We start from the raw sequence: 14,124 nt of genomic DNA, 5'->3' as shown, positions 1-14,124 counted from the left end.
GCTATATTTTCTTTGCTTTCAGCATCTATGTTTTGACTTTTCAACAGAAACTTTTCTTTCTAATCTAAAATAAATTAACCTTTTACTTTTACTTACAAGCCACGTTAAGAGTTTATAAAATTATATGCAGTTTGTTTTTATCTATTGATTAAGATTTTTATTTATCTGCAGGTTTTAGGTGATGGGAAGATCGGAAAGTCAGATGGATATAACTGATATCAACCCTCCAAAGCCAAAGAAGCCGAGATGGACGCCCCTGGAGGTCAGCCTGTCAGTCCTGGTCCTGTTGCTCACCATCATCGCGGTGACCATGATCGCACTCTATGCGACATATGACGGTGAGTGGCCCCCGCTGGGCATCAGCAGGGCAAAGAGAAGGGTCTCCATCTCCTGCTCCTGACGTCACCCAGCAGATGCCCGGAGGGTGGAGACAGATGAGCAGCAGGGTCACTTGTACACTGTAACGTCCGCGTGTCGGAACAATGAACTTGGACTCAAGTACAGAGACTTTTACTTAGGAGCAAAGCTGTTAATTTCCAAATATATTTGGGGCACACATGTTTACTTTAGAAGACTCTAATGTATAATTTTATTTGATTAAAATATACACGGTTTTGTGGCTAGCTTCAGCAACAGTCATTAGTCAATTTTTGTTGCGTCATTGAAATTCTGAAGGGCTTCACGGGAATTTAAGAAGTCTAATTTGAGTCTTGGACATTTTTCACAATAGGGATTAGTAAAGATTGTTCTTTAATGGGGAAAAGTGATTACTGAAAGATGACTGGAACAGCTGATTATTTCAATTTGTCAGGCCTAAGGCTTAGTTTTTAGAGATGATAATAATAACACATTTTTCTTTATAATCAAACTGAAATTTAGGATTTTTCTATTTTCCCCCTCTACCATCTTCTAGCCATTGGCAATTACATATAATGCAAGGTTTTTAAGTTTTTTAAGGAATTTCTTATTTAATGGTCAGTTTTTAAAAGAGCAAAAAAGAAAGAGAAATCAGAAAATATGCAAATATTTATGTGTATATTCTTCTTTTTCTAGATGGCATTTGCAAGTCATCAGACTGCATCAAATCAGGTAAGCAATTGTCTTTGCATTTAGCAGTCTTACGTTTAATGTATGACATTTGAAAACCAAGTGCTAATAGATGTATATTTGCTTTGGTTATACTCTTACTCATTAGAGAGCACTTATTTTTGTGTCTAGACTTATAATCAAGAAATATGAAAGCACATTGAAGTAGTAGATTAACTAACTTGCTTATTCTAAAAGATAACTCCCTGTTTTGCCTCCGTCGTGTGTATGGTGAGGTGATAAAGAACAACATGGCTGTTTTGATGAAACTTGCTGTGTGGTTGGACAAAGACAGTGGACACAGGAACCGACTCCCCAGGGGTGAGCTCTAAGGAGGGGGTCATCTTGGGTGCAGCAGGGGGTCAGGTGCGGGAAGCGCCCGGAAGAGGGATGGGACTGGGAGGCAGGCTTGATGGACAGGGGCCTGTGACGGAAAGCCCTCCGTGTGCTGGTGAAGGGGAAGCAGATCTCCTCTTGAACGGGACTGTCTGGGAGGGCTGCGGGGTGGGCCGGGTGGAGTGAGCAGCGGGTGCTGCCTGCAGGGAGCCAGTGGGCAGCGGGTGGCTCCGGAGAACCGAGGTGCTGACTGAAACAAGGGACATGAAAGAGCTGGAACGAGCCACCTTTTCCTATCCAAGACACCGAGGAGGGTGGTGGCAGCCACGTGGAAGCAGGAGATGACCGAGGAGGTGCTGGCTGAGCTGGGAGCAGCCTCGGAGGGAGGGTGAGCGGCGGGAGGGGGCGGTGGGCACAGGAGCCCGGGTTTGGATCTGACAGCTCAGGGTCCGTGGGGGCTTCGGGAGTATTTGGTTCCCAAAAGGAGAAGAGAAGAGGCACCAGTAACCAGGGTAGGAGGAAAAGGAGTCAGAGAAGTAGGTCATGAGAAGAGCAGGCGTCCTTCCTCAAGGGGGACAGCGGTGGCTGCCCGTGCAGCCTCCTGGGATGTGAGCGCGGTATGTATGCACTTTAACCGCTTTCTGTTGGATGATTACCTGGGTTTCTGTTGTTCACTGAACTGGAGGATAATTAGGGGAACGGCCTTGGAGATGAGTCGTATGGTCTGGTGCCCTGGCCTGGGGCCCTGTGCTTTTCTGTGTTGCGCTGTCATGGATATTTTGCTCTGGGCCTCAAGTGTGATGACCCCACACCCTGAGACACAACATGGGGACCTGGAGGGAGACCTGATTTGATTTCAGCCACTTGCTGCTCAACATAGCAGCATATGCGTTCCCATCTGAAGGCTTTCTCAGGAACAAAGGTGTTTCTTTATTCTCTGGGGAAATGCTACACAGCTACTTTGCCTGGGAGATATCCAGGGTCATTGTACCCAACTGCCAGTCCTCCCACGCCTCCTCCTCTCTCCACCAGCTGCCCTGTCATGTGCTGGTGCCTGTCCTGTCTTGAGAAACCTCCCTGTAGGTGCTGACCTTGCTAGGGTCAGTTCCTCCGTCCTTAGTGCTCTTGACCTGTCTCTTAGTGTGCGAGTCCCTGCTTCTCTCTCTCTCTCGCTCTCTCTCTTTTTCTCTCTCTTTCTCTCTCTTTTTTCTCTTCATTTTTCTTAATTTTAAAGGCACTGAATTCTTTTGACTCGGTAGGCAAATTTTTGTAAATCCCTGCAAATTTTTGTAAACCCCAGAGATCTTGGCAGATTCCTGCAGTAGTGGCCACCTCACAGAGCAGTGTGACATTTAGAATCTGGAACCTTGTGAATTCACGTTTGGGGACATGGTTCTTAAATAGAGTCTGGAAATTCTCAACTCGCCTAAATGTATTTAACCTGCATCTTTTAATTGTAACTTAGAAATCATGCCAAGTGTAAAACACCTCAAGAACCATATTTTGGCTGAGAAATGGCCATGTAGAAATAGCTTCCAAGATACCAAGTATGTTTCTCTGCATTTTTCATTGGTTCCCAAGCTGTTAGAACATCCTGATGGTTGTAGTTACTCTCTCTTCTGCTCTCTTGGGTACCCTCTTCCGTGCACAAACACTCAGTCTTTGGCTATTTAGAAATCTTCTCTGCCACAGAAATGCAACTCTTTCTTTTAGAAGTTGCTGCAGATTAGGAAAACTCTAGAGGAACCCTTGGGCAGAAGCAAGTTGTAGAGAAGAGTGAGGAGAGTGGAGTGTATGAAAAGGAAAGGAAAGATGGAAAGGAGGAGGAAGTATCTTACTACAGTCCTTACTACAGTCACTTCAGAAGTCTGGGGGTGTCCAAACCTGAGCTCAGAAATTCATCTTGAGAGTTGGAAAGTAGGAATCGGTACCCAAGGTGCTTTCTTTGAAGTTGGCTCCAACTTGGATCTTCCTCCCAGTGGAAGAGATGTTCCAGCAAAGTTACCTCTCCCTGTGATCCTCCGAGGTCAAGAAGCCAGGCTGAACTAGGCAGGAGAAAACCCTGAAGAAGGCTCAGGACCACCTTGAAATCTATTGGGTATTAAGTATTTAAATCTGAGCATCCATTATTTCACTGTTTTTAATAGACATAAAATGTGTATAATAACATGTTAAATTAACTTGCTAATATATGAAATGCATCAGATGAACCAGACCTAAAATAAAACTTCTCTGTGAGTCTGCATCCTGAAACTGGCTTCCATTGCATTGAGACTTCCCAGCTCAGATGGTCCCATGGATAACTGAGGATTTCATGGATCATTCTCTGTTCGGTGTTCTTAGTGGCTTTTCTGACCTCCCCACTGGGTAGCAGCACTCTCTCAGATGTGAAAACCAAAAAATGTCTCCAGACATTGCCAAATGCCCCCTAAGGGCAGCGGAGTGACCTGTGGTCTGGTTCCACGGGTTTAGATGGGCCAGATACGTCTGCAGTACTTTTCCTTTTGAGGTAGGCAGATAGTGGCCTACCAAAGATGTCCCCATCAGTTCCTGGGACCTGTAGGTACGTTATCTTTGATGGCAGAAGATCGTTAAGGAAGTGATTGAGTTAAGACTTTTGAAATGGGAGGCTTATCTTGAACAATTGGGCGGCCTTCTGAAATCACAAGCATCCCTGTAAGAGGAAGGGAGCACAGTGTCCCCATCAGAGAAGGAAGTATGACCACGGGCAGAGCAATGGAGATCCGAGGTGCAGGTGCAGCCTGGGGCCCCCGAGGCCCGAGCGCAGAGGCCAGGCTGTCTCCAGGGCATCCAGAGGTGGACGGCTTTGCTGGCCCTTCCTAGACTGCTGACCTCCAGAATTGGAGGATTGATGTGCCCTGTTGTAGGCCACTGAGTATGTTAATTTGTTACAGCAGCAAGAGGGAACCATTTCCCCTCCACCATTCCTTCAAGGCTGTCATCGAGGAGTTACAACGAGCACATTCACGCGTACCCCAGTGTTGGTTACTGAACAGGTTTGCAGTAGGCGGGGATGGGGACAGAACTTTACCTAGACCAACAGAGGAGGCTATGGTTTGCTCCAAACTTTGGTGTTTCCACCTCTTTCAAGAGGTGCATCCTCCAAGGGGCGATAAGGCCACAGGATTTGGAACTTGCTGTTCCCGACTTGCTGGAGGAAGGTGGTTCTGTTTGGTCTTCTGCCTTGTGCCACCTGAGCATGCAGCAGGGGGCCCCGCCAGATGCTGGCAGCTTGATCTTAGACCTTCGGCCTCCAGAACTAGGAGGAAGTAGATTTCTATTCTTTATAATAGATAATAGATAGCATTAATAGAATATGACAAGTTCAAGGTAGAGTAGAATGATAATAGGTAGCACTTACCGAATGTTTGCGTGCCCAGCACTGCCCTGAGCAGTGGTAACACGTTGATCCGCATAATGACCCTAGGAGGTCAGCACTACGTACCTTTGCTTTTCTTTCCTTTTTTTAAGAGTTGGGGTCACACTGTGTTGCCCAGATTGTTGAACTGCTAAGCTTGGGTGATCCTCCCAACTTGGCCCTCTGAGTAGCCCGGCCTCAGGCGTGGGCCACCGGCTTGCGTCTTCTTTTCCACTGAATAAGTGACCAGGCTTCCCACCAGGAATCCAAGGGAGCCAGGCTTTCCATGTTCCATGCCGTGTGTGCAGTCTACGAGAGAGGGCTGCCTCCCCTCCCGTGGGACCGTGGAGCCGAAACACCCACGGTGACTCTGAGGGTGAAGTAACCAAGTCCCCAGAAAACAGCTGCTCTGTTAAGAACAGCGAGCAGCTGCATTCGTGCGTCCAGGAATGGAGGGGACTGCGTCACCGTAACGAAACACCCGAGGCTGAGTGACTTTGTAAAGGATAGAAGTCTGTTTGGCTCCCAGTTCTGGAGAGGGGGTGGGGGCCTTCCTGCGGCATGCCGACGTGACTCGGAGCATCCCAGGGCGAGGACAGGAGCACACGTGAAGCACATGTGTGTGTCCCCGGCCCCTCCCAGGATAAGTCATCCCAGATGACCTCCAATCCCAATCTTTTCCCAAAGGCCCCACCTCTGGACACCATGATTGGATTAATTCTGCCATTTAATGCTCCCAGTGGGGATTGAATTTCATCCTGACCCTTCGGAGGACACATGCAAACCATATCCAAACCATGGCAAATTCTACAGAAGTGCACGTTGGGAGTGTGGTCCTGCTCTATCCAGGGTCCAGAGAAGCCAGGTTAAGCCACAGGAGCGGAATAGTTCACAAGAGAGAGCAGGCACAACTGTACAGTCGTACAGATTGTGCACTTTACAACTGTCTGTGGCAGCCCACACACAATTACTTTAATCCTTTTACTTTAATTCTGTACTCACCAAGCAAACTTTGGATGAGTATTTAATTATTAATACAAGGAAAGGGAGCATTCTGTTCGCTTGCAAGATTATTCAGCATGGTGAGATAATATATTCACATTTCGATTTAATTACCATTTTGTGTGGCTTGAGCAATGACTATAGAAATAAAGTGAATCTTCCCAATGTCTGGTCATTTCTGCAAGGGCCAGACCTTGGTAGTGGCACTAGCTGGCCTTTTCCTGGCAGCACCTGGGCATCTCTGTGCACTGTGGGCCACGGTCTCTCCCTTCTTGCCTATTTCTACCCTACACCCTTGAAGAAAAGTGGTATTCAGACTAGTCAGCACAGAACAGGCTGCCGGCAGACTCTCGGCAGTCGCTGGCCCTGTGGCCCCTTTCAGGGTAGGTGATGAGGCTCTTTCATTATGTGGTTCAAGTCTGAAAAGATCTTTAGGCATTAAGAGCCCAGCAGGCTTCTCATGACAAGATAACCAAAGCACACCTTTGCACTTCCAGGAGGCATGGGGGGGTCTGCCCCGGTGGCTTCCCTGCGCACGTCCGGAAGACAGTTTACAGCACGCTTGCCTCAGAATTTCTCCAGCCAAAATTTGCATCCGTCAATCAGATCCTTTCCTAGAAGGGAGTCATCTGCGTGATAAACACACACACATACAACACGTTGGCTTCCCTGCTGGGGAATTCTAAGCAGCAGCGCAGTGTCGTTTTTCTCTGCATGGTCAAGGAATGGAAAACATAGATAAGTTGAATGAAGCACAGATGGGGGAGAAAGCACCAGCTCCTGGCAGGCTGATTGTAGTCCAAAGATTTGTTTTACAGCTGTAGAGTGATCTGATTGTACAGAGGGCTGGTATGAAGACTGGTTTACACTCCACGTTTTAGAGAGAGATATGGAAAGATCCCTCTGTAGTTGAAGCAGCAGGGTAGCGAGATACTCTTTCCCAAGCTTTTCCTTTAATGTGAGGATCAAGTTGATAAAATTAATAGATTATTTGAGGGAAGTTGAAAAAAAGAAAATTAAAAAGACCATGAGAGAAAAGTAAGATAAGCTCTTAGATCCTGAATATTTCCATTCTTTAAGACATTTCAGGTGAAGGATGGGGCTGGTGGTTTCTTATTTTGATCTTCTTTCGAGACTGAGTGCAAGCTAGAATACATTCTCTCTGTTCAGAACATACTCACCCCTGGGTGTGGTGGCCCACACCTGCGGTCCCAGTGACTTGGGAGGCTGAGACAGGAGGATCTCAAGTTCCAGGCCAGCCTAGCAGCTTAGCAAGGCCCTGTCTGAAAATAAAAACTAAAAAGGACTGGGGATATAGCTCAGTGGTTGAGTGCCCCTGAGTTCAATCCTGGTACCCAAAACAAACACACAAACAAAATCCTTGCCCTACACCCACTGGAAAGGCCATGTATTAGTCAGGGGTCACCAGAGAAATAGAACCGGCAGGCCATATCTATTTCCATATGGAGAGAGAGATACAGAGGGACTTGGCTCACAAGATTACAGAGGCCAAGATGTTCCAAGGTGCACTGACTTTAAGCCCACATGACTCTTAGTCTATGTCCAAAGTCCTGAAAAGCACGGGGTAAATCCCAGAGTCTGAAAGCCCCAGAACCTGGAGTTCTGAAGTGCGGAAGGCGGGCGTCCCGGCTCCAAGGAGGACAGAGGGTGTGCCCTTGTGGACTTTTTGTCCTGTTGGGCCTCAGTGGATTGGATGGGGCCATACCCATTGGTGAAGGTGGATCTTCTGTGTCCACTGATTCCAATGACAGCCCTTCCTGAAACACCCTCTCCGTCGCACACGGAGGTAGGCCCTGTCCGCTCTCAGGTATCCATTAGCCCAGTGAAGCTGGGGCCTAAAATGAGTCATCACAGGCTATAATGCAGAAAGAGAGTGCCCAGTTTTAGTGAGGCTGCGGAGAAGCAGGACCACCGTACTTTGCTGGCAGGAATGTAATCTCAGTGCATCCAAGCTTAGAAGGTTTGGACCATCTTGGAAAACAGCAAGTTTTACAAAAAGTAAGCATATACTTTCTACACCACCTAGCTATTCCACCCCCAGGTGTTACCTGAGAGAAATGAAAACAGGTGTCCTCCTAAAGACATTGGTACCATTGCTCATTACAGCAGCCTTCCCAGTACCCAGTCCACAGAGCAACCCAACAGACAAGTAAACAAAATCAGGTATAGCCACAGAGTTGAGTGCTACACAGCAATAAAAACCACTTCTACATGCAACAGCACGTGGACTTCAAAAGCACTGTGCTAAGTGAAATAAGCCAGGCCCAGAAGAGTACATGTGTAATTCCATTTATATGAGTCTAGAAAGGGCAGAACCATAGACGCAGAAAGCAGAACCTCGGCTGCCCGGGTCTGGGTGGAGCAGGGACTGGCTGCTGAGGGCCACAGTCATGGGAGTGTCCTGAGGTTGGACGTGCCAATGGTCATGACTATGAACGTTTCAGAGAAAATCACTGGGTGAGTTTTATAGTCTTCAAGTTAACAACTCAATACGGTTAAAAAACCAACAAAAGGTCACCTGCATCCTTTCCCCCAACCTCTCCAATGTCCATTTCTAAATCATGATCTAATTTGATCTTATGCAGCTGTTCAACGACGTGAAGTTCACTGAGCTCCATTTCCAAAATTCACATGACTGTACGTGGTTTGCAGCGTCTCCCAAACCTTCCCTAAAAAGTCAACTTGCTGGGCTTGAGCCAACTCCTAGTGCTTGGTCACATGGTCACCTGTGGATAGTGACATTCGGCCAGTGACAGCCACATGTACATGAATGTGGCCCATGAGGTCTCTGCAGTGACACAGCAGCATCCTGCCTGGGCAGGCAACCTCTCTGATGTGTGCAGACATCTCTGAACCATGCGTTTCCCAGCACAAGTCCCTGTTACCTGACCCATGACTGCCTGGATGGCATTGAGGAAGAGCCTGTGGAAACTCAACCAGGAAGTTACAACCTTGTCAGGATTTGGTGTCAGAAGCATTTACCTTCTCTGAGGTTTCACTTAGAGTTGAAGGAGAGATGATGTGGCCAGGTGCGCTAGCCATCTGAACAAACACCAGAGCAGCCTCCAGCCTCAGGCTTACTGTCAGAAAATAGGTGTTGGTGTTTCGGATCAGTGCTATGGAATGTTTTTCTTTCAGCCTGACTGATAGAAGAGCAAAATTTGTTTGCTCACTTGTTTGTTTGTTTACAGTATTGGAAATTGAACCTAGAGCCTCACACATCCTTAGCAAGCACTCTACCAGCCCTTTTTATTTATTTTGAGGCTGGCCTCAAACTTGGGATCCTCCTGCCTTAGCCTCCCTGATAGCTGGGATTACAGGTGTGCACCACCTTATCCAGCTTCCCAAATTTATTATTATTATTACTATTATTATTATTATTATTATTATTATTGCCTTTTAGTTATAGGTAGCAGTTGGTTCATCCCAACAAGCTCATACATGCGTGGAAATCAATTTCAGTTCGTGATTTCCCCTTTTCCCTCCTGGCCTCCCCCAGTTCCCTTTTCCTGTCTCTAGTCTACTAGATCCTTTCACTGTCTATTCATTTGTATTTGGCTGGGTCCTTATGCAATCCTATCCTTCCCTCCCTGTTTTATTTATTTTACTCTAGTTTCTGCATATGAGGAAACATTCACCCTTTGAGTCTCTGAGTTTGGCTAATTTCACTCAGCAAGATAATCTCCATTTCCATTCATCTACTGGAAAATCCATAATTTCATTCTTTCTAATGCCTGAGTAGAACTCCATCTTATTTGTATGCCACAGTTTCTTAATCCACTTATCTATTGATGGACATATGTATTGATTCCATAATTTAGCTATTGTGAGGTGAGCTTCAATTAACAATGAGGTGGCTCTGTCACTGTAATATGCTGATTTTAGATCTTCAGGGAAAATAACCAGGAGTAGGGTAGCTGGATGGACCTGTTTATGTAAACTTGATTTGTTACCATTTCTTCCTCTTCTAACCTATATGAGTTTATTTTATGTACCCCTTAATGCCACTTTGACTTCTTATTGATGCATTGTCTTTTAACGATATGGGTTATGATTAGATGGACAGAACAGGGTAAATGTGCAGGAGCACTAAGTTGTAACTTTGTTTCAGAGAGGGTTGTGAATAATTAAATTACCATCTTTTGAAAGTTTCCTGCTTCTTTTTCCACTGAACATTTTCAACATCCAAGTGCTAGGACAGAAGTTTTGGCCACATCTTGGCCAAAACTTGATCTAAATTGAATCATTTTAGCTTTCTGCATTTCATTTTTCCTTATCTACAACACTGGAATTATGTGTGTGTCATTTTATAGAGAAGCAGCAAAGACTCAGCCATGTTACCTGACTGTTAGGGAGACCCGCCGTAGGTACTATGCAGATATAGTCCATTTAACATCTATGTCATGAACATTACAAAGGCACTAGTTAAAGCTTTTTTAAAAAAATCAAAATGCAGACTATATCTTCTTGAAGAAAGCGTTAGAGAGAATATTGTACCTTTCAGATGGTCTCAGATAAAAATGTGTCATTTTTTTATTAACGTTTCTTTGACTCAGCTGAAGTGAGCAGAATCAGGAGTGATCACCCGAGTCCATTTCCTGGACAGCAGCGCCTCCCAGCAGGTGCACCTCGATGTGAAAGTCCAGCTAGTCCACGCCCATCCCCGCACGCCCTTGACGTTAGCCCTTGCTTCACCACTGGTTAAATGCCAAAGGTAAAGCCACGGGCTTTCAGCAAGACAGTGACTGGGTCTTTGCTATGCCCACTTTGGTCCAGGGACCAATTTCGTGGACATTAAATGGAAACTTGCAAAATGCAGGTTCTTAGGCCCTCCTCAGACCTACCCAGTAGCTGCTGCATTTTTAACAAAGTCCCCAGGAAATTCTTCCTCACAGTAAATTTTTGGAAGCACCAAAGAATCATGATTTTTCAGCTGCAACTGAAATTTGGGACGCTTTTAAAATACACCCATGTTGCCAGACCTGCTATCCTTCCTGGACACGCAAAATTTTTGTCTTTTCAAGGCGTGTTCTTTCTTACATTGGGAAGAAAAGCAATAGAGGAAAAGCAAAATAAACGGGCACTCGGGTGCACAGGAATTGCCTGGGCATTTGCATTTTTCCAAGAAGGTACGCGTCAGCCAGCTGATGGGTAGAACCGTGCAATTTCAGACTGTGTCCAGGAAGACTCGGAGTAAGAGTGCAGACGACATCGTACCCGTTTTCCTCCCCGTGATGGGGACGCCGGTTCTGGAGTGCCCTCCTGAATCCCCACACGGTGCGGACGTGAGCGTTCCCATAGTCGCTGCAGATCAGCTTCTTCCTCTTTTGCGTCTTCCCTTCTTCATTCATCTGCTCATTCTTTTACTTATTTTTCCAAAACACTTTATTAAACACCTTCTAGATATTGCCTACTTTCCAAACACTGCGAATATGAACTAAGAAAATGAGAGTCTGGTCAGTGTGACAGGCCAATGAACAAAGTCAGCCTCTGGTTTTGTGGGTGCTGTGACAGATAAGCCGAAGGCACCCAGAGACAGGACTGTTCACTAGAGCAGGCACAGCCTCCAAGTTCTGCCAGGTCGTCAAGGGCTGCCAGCCCTGCCCAGCAGAGGCCAGCTGTGCAGGGCTGCTACAGGACATCGTGAGAGCTCGGTGGGTCCCCAGGGCTGCCATGTAGTGTTTGCCACACCCGCTTGGCAAGATGGGGCGCTGGAGTAGTCAGTGGGCAGAGGGTCCTGGGCCAGGCTCCGTGGGTCGCAGTTTCTCCTGTAGGCTATCAAAAGTGAGTAAAGCGGTGTTTCAGGGAGCGTGGGAAGGATTCCTCTCAGCGTGTGCCGTTCTCCAGCCTGCCTGCTGCCTGGCCCAGGCCTGCGAGGTGGAGGAAGGGAGTGGCATCCAGGGTCCTGCTGTGAGGGAGAGCGTGGCCAGGCTGAGCACCAGAGGACCGCTGCAGGCTGTCATTCGGGTGTGCATGAGGGGCCAGTGGGGTGTTGGAGGCACACTGAAGGGTTTCAAGCTGCCTCAGAGGCAGAGGAAATCACAGAAGGGAAGGTCTTAAATGGGGCATGACGGGACCAGAGCTGTCAAAGGGTCAGGGCTCTGACTAAAGAATGGCCAAGGGCAGGAATCCAGGCTGCTGCGCTTGTGGAGGTGAAGGTCATGGTTGCCTGGATCTGAATGGTGACAGTCGGGTGGAGAGAAACAGGTTGATTTGGAAAATAGTTCACAGGAGGTAGCTAAGTCACACCGTGTAACCAGGTGAGGTGGCGAAAAAGAACTGAGAAATAATAGCAGGCTCTGGTTTCTGGTCTGGGAAACTGGTAGCCCTGCTCCCATGTCAGGGAACTCAGGGGAAGCCAAGGGCTGGGGTGGGGGCCACGACCCCGGAGAGCGCACTTTGAGACAGTTTGCAGTTGGGGACCAGGAAGGCCCCGTGTGTGTGCGGGAGCTGGGGAAGCTGGGGTTGGAGATGGGGATGCAGGAGGTGTCAGCACGTGGACGATGCAGTGCCAATTTCCAGGAAGGAAGTGGAAATGGCTGGCAGGAAGCAGCAGTTAACAAGAGAAGAGGAAAAGCCTTCTCCGCAGGAGGCTGAGGAGGAGCCCTCAGGAAGGCGGAGGAGAGTCAGCAAAGCCCAGTGGAAGGGGTGGCAGTGTGAGTGGCCCAGGGCTCCCTGCAGCCAGAGGTGGAGGATCCGCGTCCTGGCAGCAGAGGGAGCGGGAAGAGTGGGGTGGAAGATGGGAGAATGGGTGGACCTGGCCTATGGGCAACCTAGAGAGGATAAATCCAGAGGAAAGAAGCCAGGATCACCGCGACTCTTAGCAGAGAGGCCTGTGCTTCCTGGGGCCGCAGAGGACGGACAACGGAGGTCTGGATGCAAGCCTGTTTGGAGCTGTAATGGCCACAGGGAAGCCCTGTGGGCCATTAACCCAGAGCTTCGGTTCATTTCTAATTGTTCTTTTTAGATATTCAGGACAGTAGAGTGTATTTTGAGATATTATACATACATGGAGTAGAGCTTCCTCCTCTTGTGATTGCACATGGTGGGGAGTTTCACTGGTCGAGTATTCATAGGTGAACACAGGAAAGTGAGGTCCGGTTCGTTCACTGTCTTTCCTACTCCCATCCCCTGCTTCCCTTCATTCCCTTTTGTGTAAACCAGTGAGCTTCTGTTCCCCACCCACCCCCCTTTTTGTGTGTTAGCATCCACATATCAGAAAGAACATTCGCCTGTGGTTTGGGGGGACTGGCTTATTTCACTTAGCATGATAGTCTTCAGATCCATTCACCAACAAAAGTCATAAAGTCATTCTTCTTTATGGCTAATATTCCATTGTGTAGGAACACCACAGTTTCTTTTCTATTCATCTATTGAAGGGCATCCAGGTTGGTTCCATAGCTTAGCTGTCGTGAATTGAGCTGCTACAAGCATTGGCGTCACTGTGGCATGCTGAACTGAAGTTCTTTGGGTGTGGGCTAAGGAGCGGGAGAGCTGGGTCAGATGAAGGTTCCACCTTCAGTTTTCTATATGAAGGTAAGAGGCAAAATCTGCCCCAGGAAGAAGCTTGTGGAGAAGGAAATGAGAGTATGAAGGCCAGAAAGGACTAGCCTAAGGAGTGAGCCACACACAGAATGTTGGTGGCCCTGGGGAAGTCAGAGGCCATCATGCCAGGCAGCATAAATTAGGCTGGCAGCATAAATTAGGCTGACAGGTAGGCTCACTGAGAAGGTCCTGACACATTTATTAGGCACTGTTGTAGGCATCGAGAATACTGATGTGAACGCAACAAAGTCCCCACTCACGGGAACTTTTACTAGACAAGGAGACAGACTGCAAACCGTCCAACAAGAAGCGCATCATTCAGTGCCTTAGCCTGGTGCTGGAGGGAGGATAAGGCAGCTGGCTGGATTCAGGGCCACACTTTGCTGGGCAAGGGAATTAAGCACTTCCGTGAAATGACGGTTTCTGTGACGGTGCCACAGGGTGGCTGGGTCGGAGGTAGGAAAAAGGAGAAAGAAATTTAAAAAGCCAAAGAGCTGGCGTGGAGAAGTCAAGAAATGAAAGAAACTTCTGAGGATTGGAAGATCAGTGCGGGGGCTGCCTGAGCTGCAGATGTCAGGGATGGAACGGTTCTGGGCCATGACAACCTTGAGCTGTCACCATGAAAATGTCTACACCCATGTGGGGTGGAGCCCAGGTCCCCAGGGCCAAGAGATCCCTGTGCTAGACTGCAGCAGCCGCCCACACGTTCTCGACGATTCCTGGAAGACCATTGGACTTGCAAGGAAGGTCAGAGT

At 47.7% G+C, this 14,124-nt stretch overlaps 1 protein-coding gene across 6 annotated transcripts in view; it reads left to right on the top strand.

Annotated features, from left to right (window-relative positions):
* Positions 1-5,344, top strand: part of LOC306637738 (neprilysin-like) — a 45,077-nt gene extending 39,733 nt beyond the window's left edge. For all 6 annotated transcript variants that reach the window (XM_079100518.1, XM_079100520.1, XM_079100516.1 and 3 more), the window contains exon 2: positions 172-5,344. In XM_079100518.1, coding sequence (XP_078956644.1) covers positions 182-400 — 219 coding nt within the window. In that variant the 5' untranslated portion in view covers positions 172-181 and the 3' untranslated portion in view covers positions 401-5,344. The remainder of the gene's footprint in view (positions 1-171) is intronic.
* The last annotated feature ends 8,780 nt before the right edge of the window (positions 5,345-14,124 follow it).

Source organism: Sciurus vulgaris (genome assembly GCF_902686455.1).
Source record: "Sciurus vulgaris genome assembly, chromosome: 10".
Taxonomy (NCBI): domain Eukaryota; kingdom Metazoa; phylum Chordata; class Mammalia; order Rodentia; family Sciuridae; genus Sciurus; species Sciurus vulgaris.
Note: the sequence above shows the minus strand (reverse complement) of the source record. Positions and strands in the feature narration are given on the sequence as shown.